The sequence below is a fragment of the Alligator mississippiensis genome, chromosome 5 (genome assembly GCF_030867095.1).
Source record: "Alligator mississippiensis isolate rAllMis1 chromosome 5, rAllMis1, whole genome shotgun sequence".
NCBI classification, from domain to species: Eukaryota; Metazoa; Chordata; order Crocodylia; family Alligatoridae; genus Alligator; species Alligator mississippiensis.
The window spans coordinates 79,171,737-79,188,203 of NC_081828.1; the positions used below are offsets into that span (position 1 = coordinate 79,171,737).

At 44.1% G+C, this 16,467-nt stretch overlaps 2 protein-coding genes across 13 annotated transcripts in view; one reads left to right on the top strand and one right to left on the bottom strand.

The window, feature by feature from the left end:
* LOC102558349 (poly(rC)-binding protein 3) overlaps positions 1-16,467 on the top strand; it is a 929,340-nt gene that overhangs the window by 849,635 nt on the left and 63,238 nt on the right. For all 11 annotated transcript variants that reach the window (XM_059728516.1, XM_019485665.2, XM_059728517.1 and 8 more), the window contains 3 exons: positions 2,026-2,049; positions 2,145-2,177; positions 11,777-11,893. In XM_059728516.1, the coding sequence (XP_059584499.1) occupies positions 2,026-2,049; positions 2,145-2,177; positions 11,777-11,893 (174 nt within the window). The remainder of the gene's footprint in view (positions 1-2,025; positions 2,050-2,144; positions 2,178-11,776; positions 11,894-16,467) is intronic.
* The window catches only part of ZNF830 (zinc finger protein 830), a 109,874-nt gene that overhangs the window by 15,789 nt on the left and 77,618 nt on the right, over positions 1-16,467 (bottom strand). The gene's annotated exons all lie outside the window — the stretch shown is intronic.

Below are 16,467 nucleotides of genomic sequence, written 5' to 3' on the forward strand. Positions count from 1 at the left end.
CTAACTGAGATCTGGCTATGCCAGAGAACAGCAAGTAAGGGTCTGGAAGCTGGCAGGAGACTAGGATCCAGGCTGAGCAAAGGTTTTGGTATACAGCTAGTAGACTACGTGTTTAGTTATAGTCAGATTGATTATGTCTTCCATTTAAGTTTTAACCAGCGGTTTGGTTTGGGACTATCAGCAGCAAGAGGAGGTCCCAGTACTATCACAGAGGCTTGGTGAGGCTTGAGCCTGCCAGAAACAAGTAACAAGCTACAGTGTAGCCCAAGAGGGCAAGAAGCAGGACCAGGTGCCCAGGGACAGAGGGAGAGAGACAGAGACAGGATCAGGGCCCCAGTGCCCTAGAGAAGTGGAACTGGGGCCAAAGGCCCAGTGCCTGAGAAGGGCAGGACAAGAAGACATAGAGGCTTGGAGAGGCATGAGACTGAACTCAAGCCAAGAGTGTACTGAAATGATTGATTGGAAATGCCTGTGAGGTATGGGCAGGCCTGTAGGGGAGATCAGAGGCCGTGAATAGTCCATAAGGCAATGGGTGCCCTGGGGGCATGGATGGGCCAGACAGACCCACCTAATGTGAGGGGTAGCAGGGTCCAAGAAGGACCTGCTGGCAGGAAGACATACCAAGGCTCACTGTAGGAATGAAAAGGGAAGGCAGCCTCCCTTTTCAATCTAACCAAGTACCTCAAGGCATGGCAGGTGGCAGAAAAGGGAGGGTACCCTAGAGCAGGGGCAGGCAATTATTTCAGGCAGAGGGCTGTTCACTGAGTTTTGGCAAGCCATCAAGGGCCGGACGACAGGCAGCCAGGGGCAGATAAATATTAATTTTCTAGATTTTGTAGGGGCCCCACAGGCCGGATAGAATGGCCTGGCGGGCCGCATCCGGCCCGGGGGCCACATTTTGCTCACCCCTGCCCTAGAGCCAGAGCAGTGCAGGAGTTGCAAGGCCACCAGGGGGCATTACAGCCATGCCTGGGACTGTTGGTCCTGTTACAGTCCATTGCTCCAGTCTTGAATTGTGGGGCAGAAGTTAGCAAACCTTTGTCATGAGTCTTTTAAGATGCAATGGTTAACCATATATGAAGTCTCACCTGGAAGACTGTAGTGCAGTATGTAACAGGAGAAAGTGTTAGCTGCAGTGTTCACATCCTAGATGAGAGAAATCATGTCAGACACTTCTTTTGAACCATGGAAGCCAATTTTGGAGCCTAAATATAGTATAGTTTCTCCCTTTGCTGCAATATTTCCCCATTCAGATCACCCTCTTGTAACTGATGCAGTGCTCCAAGTTTTTCTCTTCTAGTTATTAGATTTGATTTGGGTCCCAAATACTTTCATAAAACCCTGATTTAAAAGTCTTCGCTGTGATTTGAACTTGCAGTTCATCCTCTCATTGTACATTTGAAGTAGTGTTTCCGGATGTCATCTACTACCCCATACACCATTCTGGTAACTTGTTAGTGATCCTCAGCATCTCTGACAGGCGATTATCAATTACTTGTTCTGCAAGTGCTTAATGGAGAGACTGGGAAAGACAAGCCCCACCAGGTGTTTATACAATAACTCCTGATTGTGCGGTAATCCACCTCTATCCCTCTTGTTGAAAAGAAAACAAGCATCAGCCTTCAAACTGATCACCAATGAGCTCAAAGAAGCTTGTATCTACCCAGTTCTCCCAGTCAATTATTGAGCTCAATCATTTCTGAATCTCTCATTCTCCCAAATAGGATATCAGTATTTATCATGAAAGAATGATGCATTAGATAAGGCTTATGTGCGGTGCACAGGGGCTTTTCTTTTGCAGGCAAAGCTTCTGTGTGTATATACATTGCAAGAGCGAGCCATTAGTCCATTCCTTCTTATTATATAGTGCATGTTAATATTTATCACAAAAAAATAATTAAATTTGGCAGAATATGGCTGGTTTCAGCATAAGATTTAGAAAAATACTGTTTAACAAACAATATCCATTCTTTAAAAGACTCTTACAAATCATTATCTCTCTCTCTCTCTCTCTCTCTGTTTCAGGAGGTTGGAAGCATTATTGGAAAGGTCAGTAATTTACTTTTTTTGATTTCACGTCACAATATTTTATATCAATTGGCCATGGCCATATGGACTAACTTTTTTTTCTATTGCTTTAATAGAAAGGAGAGACAGTTAAGAAGATGAGGGAGGAGGTAAGATATAAACTTTGATATCTTTACTTTTATTTCTTCCTATTTCAGAGAACACAGCAATGTAGCATAGCAACATGTACATGGAACAAGAGTGCCACCAGGTGACTGGCAAGATAAAGATGAGCTCCTTATTATAATCCTTACTTTAATACATAAATATACAAGCCTAAATAATCTACATTTTTGTTAATGCGGGCTTCCCCTAAAGCCATCTTCAGTTTTTCTATTTCCTTTAGAAGACACTAACAATAGATCATTTCTTTCATGATACATTTGCAGCTCTATGGCCCCCTCTAAAAGTTACAGGTATCACACAATTAACTGGTTATTAACCTTAAGACTAGCTACATGGGCAAAGTACTTATCACACAATAAAAAGCTCCAACCAGCTACAAAGTTAGACCTCAAAAATGTGTACTAACTTAATAGCTGGTTGTGTTAAGCTTTAATTTGTACATGTAGCAGGGTCTCCACTGCAGCTGGGAGCCCCATCAGCTAACAGGGTTCCCAGGCTCGGAGGTGCACCATGCCCAGCATGAAACCTCCAAGCCTTGAGGATCATGGCAGCTGCAATCACCCAAGCCTGAGGTCTTCACACACCCCTGAGCCTCGGAAACCATGGCAGCTGAGATCATCCAGCCCCAGTTGTGCGTGGGTCACCCTCGCAGCTGGGAGTCCCTCAACTGAGGTGGGTTCCCAGCTGCAGGAACTTGCTTCTTGCCAGTGCAGGGGGAGTCCAGTCTTGGACTCCCCCTGCACCAGCAATAAGGTGTGATGGGATCTAATGTGTGATCCCACAATCATACCTCCTGCCATACACACATGGCATGGCAGGAGGTGTGTGTGTGTGGATCACACATTAGATGCCATCCCACCTTTACCTGCATGTGTAGAGAGAGGCTACTGAATCAGGGGGGCAGGTAGCCAGTTGGACTCTGTATATCACAGAAACACTAAGGATATGATTACAGTACAATCTTGAGACACCCCTTGCCAGGGCCAGAACTAGAAGCAGTGTAACCCCAGTAGTGTAGCACTGCACATGAACCAGTGTTCTATTATCCTGGGCACACAAACGTGGCAGTAATACTTCCAGTTAGTGCAGAACTAATATCTCTCACCAGGAGTGTCTCATCACCAGGGATCTGGGTTTTTTCTTTCCCATAGAAAAACAGAAAAAAAACATGGATTTCCCCTTTACCAGAGAGAAATGCAGATTTTTCATTTTAACAGATAAACATGTGGATTTTGCTCTTTTGCAAAGCGCTCTTTGCAGGCTGGCAGAGTTCCAGCCTGCAATGGGCTGAGAGGGATCAGGAAGAGGATGATCAAGCAGGGGATGCCATGTGCATGTAGCATATATGGCTGCCAGACAGCCTAGAGACCAGACCCTGCAGGTAAGTCTGGAGAGGTGGGAGATATGGGCTGCCATAGGAAGGGAGGGAGGGAGTTGGGTAGGGCTGGGGCTACCGCCCACCTGGAGAATACATGGGGCTTAGGGCCCAGGGCTACAGCAGGGCTGAGGCTGTGGCTTGGGAGTGAGGGCCCTGGACCTGCGTCCTGATAAGCAAAGGGGGCAGGGGAAGCTCTGATTTTCCATGATAAAAAATCCAAAATCAAATGCCAAAATATATAGGTACTTAGAATTTATTTTACTATAGTGATTGTGACACTGGTAGGCTTCCAAATTGCTTTAAAATTATAAATATATCAATAAAACATTGTGTTCAGTTGATACCTATACATATAGTGGCATTTCATTTTAATTGTGGATTTGGGGGGGTTTATCAGAGATTTTGCGATATTTTTATTTTATTTTTTTATCAGGGAAAACCAGGATCCCTGCTCATCAGTGTTCCTGTGTACTTAGGAGCCACCTTAAAAAAAAAAAAAGACTAAGTGGAAATGGAGATTCAAAACACCCCAGTCAGCAGCTATCTAATTTCACTAGACAATTCCCTTTTTAATATGAAATGCTTCTGGGGATGTGCAGTTCTGCCTTGTATGCCTACTCAGCGCTGCCCTGGTCTGAGCATTTAGCCCCCTGTTGAGCCTCATTCATCTCCAGAACCCAGGCACTGTGGCATGTGAGAACCCTAAGGGGCTAAACATGCTTTGATCATATCTAATGCATGCTGACAGCCCTGAGTTTAGCATAGAGCACAGCAGCCATGGTCACTTTAATTTACAAAATTAAAGTAGTCAATGCCAAGGGTGCCCACTTTTGACGTAGTACCTGGTGGGCAGAGCTCTCGACCAGGAAGTAAGAGACCTGAATTCTCTTTTGCCTGAGGTGATTCAAACCCACGTTTCAATTGTGTCCTCATCACTAGGCTATTCAGGAGACTGAGTGGGGGAAATGTTTTTCCATCCCTCCTATTGAAGTTAGACTGCTGTGCAGAATGGAATACAAGATGGGAAGTACCCTCCTCCCAACATACATTTAACCTACAAACTGATGATTGGGGCATTCTACTGGCAACTGGGACATATAGCTTAAATCTCCTCAGGCTGAAAGTGGTTTGGAACCCAGGGCCCCCATGTACCAGGCAAATTCTCAAACCACTAAGATATTGCATGTAAGATGGGCAGTAGCAATATCCTGCAGAACCTTCTACTGCTGCATTCTAAAAGAGTGAGTCCTGCTCAGTTCTTTCAGTTCTTGTAGGCACTGGCCATTAGGAGTGGATTCCAGGCTCTGGATCCCAAACAGACAAGGATACCTTGCTTTCAGCCCTGCCCCAGATGCCCCGACATCTAGAGAGAGATGGGATGGGGTTTTAAATATACTGTTCTTGTTACCATTTCCTATTAGCTAATTCTAGACAACTCCTTACTCAGCATGTGGGTTTTTTGCATGGTGCATGCGCTTAAAAGGAAACTACGTTTGGACTCCATTCTGGGGGCTACATTCGTAAAAATTAGGCGCTACAGTGCCTAATTTATAGGAACTTAAGTCTTTTATAGCATATAGCTGCCGTGCTTCACTCGCCCGCTGGCACAACTTAATAACTCCAGACACGAGCCCAAACTGCAAAGTTTGGCTCCACATCTAAAGTTCCCAAAGTTTGGCATTAGAGGGATCCCAGGATTTATACTGCTACGCTACAGAGCAAGGGCAGAGTCACAAAATTCACATCTGTATCCAAACTGCCTTAAAGCAGAAGGTTTCACCATCAACCTTAATTACTCCAGCAGTAGAAGAGGGTGTGAAAGACCTGCTGGCTGGTGACTTCACACTTAGTGGAAGGATGCAAAAAAGTCACGTACAAGCACACATGCATGCACACGCACACACACATGCAGAGATGTGGGGCAGAAAATTTTCCAGAAAGTTTCCCACTGATTTATTTTTCCATGGGAAATTTCCCAGTTCTAAAAATTTATTGTTTCATAAAATTCATTAGTAACAATGAATGGATGCCATTGGCAGTTTCTAAGTTGTAATTAATGTTTTTCAGGTGGTTATCCCTAGGAAGTGTGTGAGAGAGTACATATATGTTTTATTGATTTGTAAACAGGAGGGTAAATACACTCACATAATAATCCAAACCAAAAATCAAGTTATGAATTCACCTAATTGGCTGTGCAGGTCAAATCAAAACCAAAGCTAAAATTCTTATTTCATCTCAGATTACAAGTGAAAGCAAAACCAAAACTAAAACTGTGATTAATTTGTGTTTCACTTTCAGTTCAGCAAACACACAGAGCAGTGTCTCATTTCTTTTCTTGAGTTGGGGAAGGTGGAAGTGTTTGCATAAGATCTGTTAGTTTTGTAGTGCTTTTGGTTTGAAGTAGTCATAAGAATGCCTAATCAGAAAAAAAAACATAGTGTGTGGCATCATTATAGTGAAGTTCAAGCCACTGAAGGAAGGAAGAAAGTTGGTAGATGTTAAGTATTGTGGGCAGGAGTATACTAACAATGCAACAAAAATGAAGAAACAGTTAATAACATGTAGAAACTGTCCTGAAAGAGTACAAGCCATATACAGAAAGCTAATACAAGGAAGTGGTGGACAACATTATCTGAGAAAAGTCTACTTCAGGAATCCTATGTAAGTAAACAAATTAATATGTTAAACAACACACAGTATAGACTTGCATCTATAGTGTTTTAAAACATTATAATTTTATAAGTTGTTAATGCAACTCTGGACTATTAATAATTAATTTATTTATTTCAAATATTTGGCCAGTAGCAGAGGCCAGACTATACTTCCCTTTGGCTCTGCCATCCCAGGGCAACTGAGCAGCAAGTTTAGTAGCAGAGTGCTCTTTCTGGCAGGGAGTGGGGAAGCAAGCTCCTTGCCACTTCTCCTTCTGATGGATGAGGCCAGACTAGAATAGGCTAAAATAAAAATCTTTTCCCCCTTTTGCTGCAGGAACTTGGTAGCTCAAGTAAAATAGGAGATTTGCAAAAAATGAAAATGTTGAGCTGCCAGGTGTGGGGGAAGAAGAAGCAGGATTCTTGCTTTAAAGATCAGTGTCACCAGATATGTGATCCACCATGAGTAACTGTTCAAGACAGTCACGCTTTTTATCAAGCTTTGTGGACAAAATGTCAAAAGAAGATCAAGAAAAAGCAGATGACACAGTAGTTTGAGATATATTTGCAAGTGGTACACTTCTTTCCATAACTGAAAATCAATACTGGAAGGAACATTACAAACTAATTCGCCCATCATATAAGTTACCATCACATTATCACTTATCACATTCTCTCTTAGAAAGAGAGTATGACAGAGTTCAAACAATGGTTATTCAAAAGCTTGGTCAAGCAGGATCACTGACTCTGATGTCAGATGGATGGACTGATATACAAGAAAATCCTTTATTGAACGTTGTTAGCAACACCTGAACCAATATTCCTGAACGCAGTTGCCACCAAATGTTCTTATCAGACAAGTGAATACACAGTCAAATTACTGAGTGAAGAGATTGAAAGTGCAGGTACCTCCAGGGTACAAGTCCTTGTAACTGATAATGCGAGTAATATGCAAGCTGCACAGCAAATATTAAAGGCAAAGTATCCTCATTTAATAGTATTTGGCTGTCTTGCTCATGGGTTGAATCTTCTGGCAAAGGACATAGTAAATGTGAATACAATGAAGACAATATTGGCAAACTGCAAAGCAATTGTGAAGTATTCAACAATCATGGTGTTGCTAATCAGACTTCATAGAAATTACAGAAGAAGAAGCAGGGGAAGGAAAGGGCACTTCTATTGCCGAGAGAAACTAGATGCGGCTCAGCTACAAAGTGTTTACAGAGTTTGCTGTGCACAAAGAACTGTTTGCAGTGTGCTTCAATAGATGACACAGTATCCCAAATTATTCCTATGAACATTCGGAAACAGATTCTTGACAACGATGTGTTCTGGGTTTGAGTTCAAAGAGCATTCAATTTGCAACTACCAGTTTCAGTGTCTATTAAGAAACTTGAAGGAGATACACCAAGCCTTTCAAATATTCCAGAAATATTTAGACAACTGAATGAAAATCTAATTGAGCTTTTGCCTTCTTCACGTGTATTCAAAAAAGAAGTAGTAAAACAAATATTTGCTAAGACATCTGAGTTTTGCTCTCATCCATTTCATCTGCCAGCAAACCTTTTGGATCCTCAACACAGAGGACAACATTTATCAGAAGATGAATTATCTCCTGCCCTTGATACAATTATGGAAGTAGCTAAGAATGTCCCCGACTTCAAAGAAATAGATATAATGACAGACATTGCTGAGTACCGCACAAAAGAAAACTTTGGAGCAAAGACATCATTTGGTGGGCAGCAGAGAATATGTCTCCTCTCACATAGCAGAAGGGATACTGTTACACCCAACTGTTGTCCAGGATTGCTCTAAGGATCCTAAGCTTTCCACCAACAGCAGCGTCTTGTGAACAGAACTGGAAGGCTTTCAGCTCAGTCAAGACAAAAAAGAGGAATAGACTAAAAAATGAACACACTGCTAAGCTTGTTTCTTTTTCTCAAAATCTCTTGCTTCTGGAGAATCAGTCAGAAGTACAATTAGTGAAGAAGATGCAGTGTGATGATAAGTTGCCCTTGCCATAGGCTCATTGGTAAAACCATCCTTTGGTGAAAGAGCATGTGGTTCAAGTAGTCCTGAATTAGATTTGCCTCAGTCTGATTCTGAAATGGAACTAATAAGTAGTGCAAGTGATTCTACGGATAGTGACAGTGAAACTGGAGGTACCGCAATGACCTCAGTGGAAGAGAGTTAAACTCTGTTGAAGTAGATGAGTGGACAACCATGGCATATCATGCACAGTTCTTTGGGTTGCTAAAATTAGTGTCTCAACAGTTTTCAGTGCCTTTGGTTTTTTTCTTAAATTTAAACAAACAATGTAAGGGAAGTACATGCTATTGTGTATTGTCTTTGCATTTTTACAAGTACTCCAATAAAAATAATTTCTTTCCACATAAAGCTTTGAATTTTTTTTTAATATAACATTAAACCACATTAAGTGGGCTGTGTTTAATTTTTTTCCTAATCAAATATTTCAGTTCAAATACTTGTCACTATTAGGACATAAAATTAATTTGGGGTACTTTTTTAGTTCTATTTACTAAATAATTCAAATAAACATGCTAAATCAGATCATGCTCTATTTAAAGCATTGGAACATTTTCTAGAAAAATTTCCAATTCAATATTTTCTGGAAAACCCATATCTCTCCACACACGTGAGCAAAAAGAAGGGTGCCTAAACACATGCTTCAATGCATTCTAACTAGAACAGGTTGGAGCAGACTCGATTAATCGAGTTTGCCGGAGCATTCTAATTCGAACGCTCCAGCTTGCTACAGCATCTCATGTATTCAGCATCCCACATTTCAAAGTGGCAGGGGAGGCACTCATTGTTGAGCTTTAGTTAAAGCAACCCTGCAGCCATTTTGAAATGCAGGATGATGAATACACAAGATGCTATGGCATTTTAATTAGAGCAGCTCCTGAGAGCCCTCACCCCAGAGCATGTGTATAGGCATCTGAAAAGACTAAGTCAAAACTGATATCATATAAACATCGGTCTAAGTTATCTCCTCCATTCTGGCTTATAGGTTTGCTTCCCCTCATGGCTGTCTGTTCCAAACCATAGCTGACCTGTCCACACTAGAGCTTCGGTCACTGATATGATTCGGAGGTGATTCAGCCCAATTCAGCGGCTGAATCCAAACCAAATCAGGAGACCCATTAATCTCTCTGAATTGAATCGGAAGCCTCCATAGACACAGCTTTATATGTTTTTTCTATGTACCTTGAGGTACTAGGTGCAGCTCATGAATACTGAGATGGTGGAGAGGATGGAGCATCCCCTGGTTTGGCAACTGGTGCCTCCTGGGTCTGGAGGGGCACCCTGGGTCCCCCTGCAGCCCATCACCAAGCTGGGGTGAAGCAGCAGCAGCAGCAGCTGAGGGTGTGCAGCTAGAGATGCATCAGCAGCAGGCAGAGTCATTGAGTGCCTGGGGCAGATAAAACTGACCCACTTAACCAAATACCCCTGCCATCCAGTTTTCAGTACCCAAAGTCTCCTCCCATCCAGCAAGGTTTTGCTCAGGAAATAAAACTTGTTAGCAGGGCTGTATGAGGCTTCAGTAGCTTATTCGATTCGGAGGAGATTTGGCCCAATTCGGGGACCGAATCTCCAAAGCTGAATCAAATCAGGAGACCCAGTAAAAGCTCCAAATCAATTTGAAGCATCCAAATCGATTCAGAAAAGCTTCAGAAAAGATTTGGCCGATTTGGAGATTTGGCCATAGACTAAACAGGCAGCTGACATCTGCCTCCAGCTGGTAAATCTGTTGGGATTGGGGGAGGAAAGGGGCATGGGGGAGGGAGGGTTTGGGGCTGGGGCTGGGGCAAGCTGCCCAGCCGGGATGGAGAGGGCACATTACTCAAGGAGGGGGGCAGGAGATGTGGGCATGGCAGCACTGGGAGTGGGGGCTCTGCCCTGCTGCTGCTTGCCCAGCTGGGGCAGGGGGACGGGATGAGGGTAGGGCTCACTCCAAGCAGAAGGGGGCAAGCGGCAGCAGGGCATAGCCCCCACTTCCAGCACTGCTGCACCCACATCCCACACCCCCCCAGGCCAGCTGGCAAGCAGCAGCAGGGAAGAGCCCCCACTCCCAGCACTGATGTGTGCATGACAGCGCTGGAAGCAGAGACTATGCCCTGCTGCTTCCCAGAGCGAGCCACGCCTGCATTGCCCCCCACCCCTCACGCTGGCTGGGTAGGCAGTAGCAGGGCATAGCCCCCGTGGCTCCCCACACTGGGGCAGAGGCAGGCACAGCCAGAGGAGCCACAGGAGAAGCCCCCATGGCTGCCCTGCCCTGCCCAGCCCCATCCCCCACCCGGCCCAGCCTTCTGGCACTTAAAAAAACCCAAAAAACCACCTGGCACCCATGCCAGCTGTCCCAAGGCACGGGTGCAGCACGGCTCAGCAGGGCACTGCATGCTGTCCAGGAGCTGGGGCAGCTCCACCTATCAGCTGGAGCCCGGCAGTGCTCAGCCCCAGCAGCTCCAGCTCCCAAACAGCACGCAGCATCCTGCCAAGCCACACTGCATCTGTGCCATGGGGCAGCTGCTGTGCAGGTGCCTGATGGGGCAGGCAATCCCCACTGTCCCTGTGCCTGGGGGCATCGGGGGTGGGGCTAGTTGGGTGGGGAGATCAGGGAGTGGGGGCTATGCAAGGGGGTCTGCCACATGGCCCCACAGCTGCTGCTACTGCCAGTGAGTGCGGGGGTATTTTTGTTTGTTTGTTTTTGATTCCTGGACTGCTGGGACTGGGGGGGGGGTGCAATCAAGAAGTGGGTGCTGCATGACGGGGCTCTGCCAGGAGGCCTCAAAGCCCCCACAGCCCCTGCTACATCCAATGAGTGCAGGGCTGGGTTTGGGGGGGGGGGGGGGGGTTTAAGTGCCGGGACTAGCAGCTGCACCAGGGTCAACAGAGCCCTGGCCCAGCTCATTGTGGGCAGCAGGTGCACACATGCCTCGAGGTGGACGACAGAGAAGGGGCCAGGGCTGCAATGTCACAACAAAAATCAGGCCCCTTGCAGCTCCCCCGCCATCCACCCTGAGGCACATGTGCTAAGCCTTCGTGTGCCACACTCTGGTATGTGTGCCAGGAGTTGCCTACCCCTGGCCTAGATTACAATGTAAAACAATTACTGATGAAATATGATGCAGGGTGCTAGGTAGTAAAAAGCCAAGTGCTCCCAAATAGACACATCGTTTCCCAAGTGATTAGTTTACCTATGGTCTAGAGATGAAGTGAATACATTTCCACAAAATTGATGCTGGCTAAAAAGAAAAATTTTACTACCCTGAATTCTCCGATTTTAGTCAGGTTTAAAAAAAGCAGGAAAGAGATGGTGAGAGAAGTTATTCCATCATTGTTTGTTACTTTTGATGACATAGGTGCTGCTCACAAAGTATGTTGACAAAATCCCACTGCTGGCAGGAAGTTGAGCTCTTGATGCTTAATCATGAATGTTTGTAAAAGTAGGCAGCTGGATGCAGTGATCCAGATGCTTGTGACATTACCTTTTTTGTAAATAATCTTCAAAAATATTTATTCTCTTCAACAGAGTGGTGCTCGAATCAATATTTCAGAAGGCTCCTGCCCAGAAAGGATTGTGACAATAACAGGCCCAACAGATGCCATTTTCAAGGCTTTTTCTATGATTGCACTAAAATTTGAAGAGGTAAGCTAATAAAATGTATTACCTTGTATTTTCCTGTCTTCAAGTTGCAATACAAATATTAGTTTGTTTTTCTCGTGTTTGCTTTAATGCTAAATATAATTTGTTTAATGTTCTATTTGATGGCAATGAAAGTGGTTATAGTTTTATAAATGCTTTGGCAGTAATACTAGAAGAGAAATAATGGGTCAATTTACAAGCTGTTTGATCACTCCTTTTGATTTTTGCAGATTTCAGGGGAAAACAATTGCTTCTAGTAATGTGCACTAACAGTAGAAAAAATGTCTTGGAAATTTTTGGTCCCATTGTGGATTTGATTTGAAAAGAATAATTGCCTAACTTTTAACACTGTTTCTGTGTAATTCTATCTGGTATTGATGTAATTTTTCTGTCAAAAAGAATGTACGTTTCATTCAGCTAGAGTCCTTTTAAAATTGCTTTAAACACAAAATATATCACCAATTACCATATTTTGATTTGATATTTTACAATCAATTAAAATGAATACACTAAGAATGAGCAAGGCAGAAAAGAACTCATATTACTGTTAAATTAGCACTCTGTGCATATATCTATGTGCATCCGCTCTTCTGGGCCTTCATAAACTCACTCAGGCCACGTAGAATTAGACTTGGCCAGAATTTGGACTGCAAAACGGAAAAGCTGCATAATGCATGAGGCTGTAATGATTCTGTAGATGTACCCTCCTGTTGGTGGTGGTAATGCACTGTCCCACCATGGCGTGGGGGAGAGAGCCACATTTCAAGGGAAATGTAAAACTGTCTGAGACTTTGGTGATTTATAAATATTCTTGTAGCATTGTGATTAACACAGCATTGACTGGAGAGGACCTCCTAGGTCACTGAATTCAGTCCCAAGCCACTGAAGATGATCACAACATCTAACCCCTTTTGCAAACTGATCAAGTTCCATTTAAAACTAGTTAGGTTCTTTGCCCTCACAATAGGGAAGCTGTTCAAGAACCACATTGCTATGACGCTTCTTCCAGTTTCCATCTTAGATTTATTTGTGGATGGTTTATATCCATCTGTTCTTGGGTCAATGCTATCCTTCAGTGTAAATAGCTCTTCTCAGAAGTTTACATGCATGTTGTATTTATAGGGAGTGGTCATATCAAATCCCACTCCCAAATTCACTTTGTTAAGTGAAGCAAGCCATGCCCTTTTAATCTTCTCTTAAAAGAAAGATTTGTCTTTCTCTTGATCATCCTAATAGCCCTTGTTGGTGCTTGCTCCAATTTGATTTTCTCTCTCTTGTGGATGAGTAGCCAGGACTGTACATAGTGTTCCAGATGAACTCTCACCAGAGCCGTGTAATATGTCATTAGTACTTCTCTAGCTTTACTGGAAATTAGGGCTGTGAGAAGCTTTGGTCCCTGGTTCAATTTGGCAGAAATTTGGCCCAATTCAGTGGCCAAATCTCTAAATCCAAATGGAATCAGGAGATTCGTTAATCTCTCCAAATCAAATTGGAACCCTCTGAATCGATTTGGAAAGATTTGGCAATTCGGACATAGACGCAGCTTTAAATGTTTTTTCTGCATACCTCAAGGTACCAGGCGACTCATGAATGCTGAGATGCTGGGCTGGATGGAACATCCCACAGGAGTACGGGGGGCTCCCCAGCACACTCAGCAGCAGACCCAGAAGTGGACCAGAAACACTTCCAATCCACTTCCAGGTCTGACTGGTGCCTCCTGGGTCTGGGGAGGAACCTGGGGTCCCCCTGCAGCCGATCACCAAGCCAGGGGGGCATGGAGGGGCCCCCCCAGTGCACTCCCCGGCAGACCCAGAAGTGGACCAGAAGAACTTCCAGTCCACTTCCGGGTTCGCTGCTGAGCACGCAGGAGGCCCCCCATGCTCCTGTGGGATGTTCCATCTGCCCCAGCATCACAGCTTTCACAAGCCATCCCTGGTACCTTGAGGTATGTAGAAAAAACATTTAGAGCCATGTCTATGGCCAAATCACTGATTCTCTGAATAAGCATCAAATCTTCAGATTCGGATTCAGCCGAATCAAATCAGGGATAGTGATCCAAATCAACACATTGAATCACTGTCCCCGATTCAGGCTGAATCCGAAATGAATATGGCCCATTTCACACACCCCTACTGGAAATGTCTCACACCATTTCACAATTGTATCAAAATGGTGACTCATCCTCAACACTGTGATCAAGTAGCATGCCTGCCTAAGTATTTCTCTTCAGTTATTGCCAGCTAGCTGATAGCTGAAATCCATATCACCAATCCTAAATGTGTGATCTTGTAGTTTAAATTATTAAATTTCATCCCATTTCTATTACTCAAGATGTCCTCAAAGTCAATAACTCCCAATTTTAGGTTATCAGAAAATTCCATTAGGATACTCCTACTTTTTTGTTACCAGGTCAGTAATGAAAATGTCAGGTAAGATCAGTCCCAATCTGAAACCTTGAGGAACACACTAACAATCTTTCTCCAGACTAAGTTTCCCTTTTAACACAACTTGTTCTCATCTTCTCTGTTGCTAATCTTTACTCCCCTTATAATTCTAATCCTAATCCCCCCTTCCTTATTTTAATAATTACCAATGCACACCATATCACATGCTTACTGAAGTCCAGCTGAACAAAAACCATTTCCATTACACTTCATTATCTAGAAAATTGGATATAAAAAATCAAGTTACTCTGGTATGATCTATGTTTGGTAAGCCCATTTTGAATTTATTCCATTTCCTTCCATGTCTTTAACTAATATTTATTCCAAAATTCTGTTCTAAAATCTTGTGTACTGTTGAGATCAAATGAACAGGCTTTTTCCTCAAGGAATAAGACATTTCTACTCAATTTAAACCTCTATAGTTTTACATTCTGCCTCTATTTCCCTTTCATTTTCATCTTTTCCTCTAAATTGTTGAGTACATTTGTTATACATAGTTAAATAATTGCCATATTCCAAGGGTTGTGTGAAATACATCAAAAGTCATCTCTACTCTATAATGACTCTAAAAGTGCTGAGGAATTCTTTCAAGGTGTGTATAACTCTTAAAACCCACTAAGAGCCATGACAATAGAAAGTCACTCAATACATCTCAAAACACATTCATCTCTACTCAGGATCAGGACTCTGAATTGAGATATCATTGGTTGCTGTACCCAACAAATGGCAGGGTACTGCTTACTAGGGGATCAATTTGTCTCCTAATGTGGCAGTTATTAGTCCAAAAGTTATTTGAATTCATCACAGATAGAATACCTGTGCATTTTATACTAGAAAATACACATATATAGATCAAATGTAATTTCCCACTGTTAGATTTAAAAGCAGGACTCTAATGAAGTGTGCATCATACAACCAGTTCTGTTTACTGTAGTTATTCTAAAGTTCGCTGTGGATAGAAATGGGCAGTCAGAAAATGATAACTTCTGAAGGTGTAATAGAGCACTACATCTCAGAAATAGCACATGAACTGGCTGAATGCCACGTGTGCCTCTTGTCATACATAACACATCCTTTTATTTTAGATTTCTTCAGCCATCGCTTAAGAAAAACAATAACTCACAGTGTTTTCTCTCACAGTGGGCTCTGAAATATTATTATTACAGTGTTAGCATACTTCATAGCAACCTAGGAGTGTGACTGTCAGCAAAAGAGGAACACAGTGTTGTTGAAACTGTGATGTTCAAGGGAATATGCAAGCAGGAAGGTTTGTTTGGTGATATCTTTTATTGCACCAACTATGTTGCTGGGAGAGATATTAGACAAGTTTTGGAGCACAATACTTTTACATCATGGAGTTAGACAAAGTCAGTGTTTTACCTGGGATTTAGGTTTGTCTGTATCTGCTTTTGAGGACCTCAAGAAAGGCACTTTGTGCCTGAAAGCTTGTCTAACTGCCATACGTGGAAGAAGAAAAAATTATTGGGGGGCGGGGCTGAGCACGCATGCGCACCCTCTCCCCCCCACCACAGGTAAGTCTGTGGGAGAAGGGGGAAGGGAAAGGGCTGTGGGTGGGGGGCAGGCACTGCACATTTGGGGCAGGGCACAGGACAGAGCTGTGAGCAGCTTACCTGGCGTGGGGAGGGGGGTGGCAGCTCCTGCTACTGCACGTACACTGGGAGGCATGGGGGGCATGTGCCCTGGATCTGCATGGGGCGAGGGTGGGCTGCTACTTCAGGCTAGGAATGGGGCTGTGCTGGGCTCTTCCTGGTGGGGGGCAGTGGCACTGTGAGTAGGGTTTGGGGGGGCTATGGCGAATTTTGGGTTGGCTGGAGCCCCCCCCCCACCTTCTGTAACCCCCTCCCAGTGCCGCCACCACCCGCCCTGAGAGCAACATGGCCCAGCTCCCGCTTCCCCCGCCAGGAAGAGGTTGGTGCTCCCCTGGCCCCAGTCCACAGTAGCATCCCACCCACACCTCACACAGGTCCAAGGCACAATGCCCCCATGCCTCCTGGATGCACATAGCAGCAGGAGCCGCGCCTCCTGGACAAGCCACTCATGGCTCAGTCCTGTACCCCGCCCCGGCTGTGCAGCACCTGCCCCAACCCCAGCCCCACTCCCTCCCTCACCGCT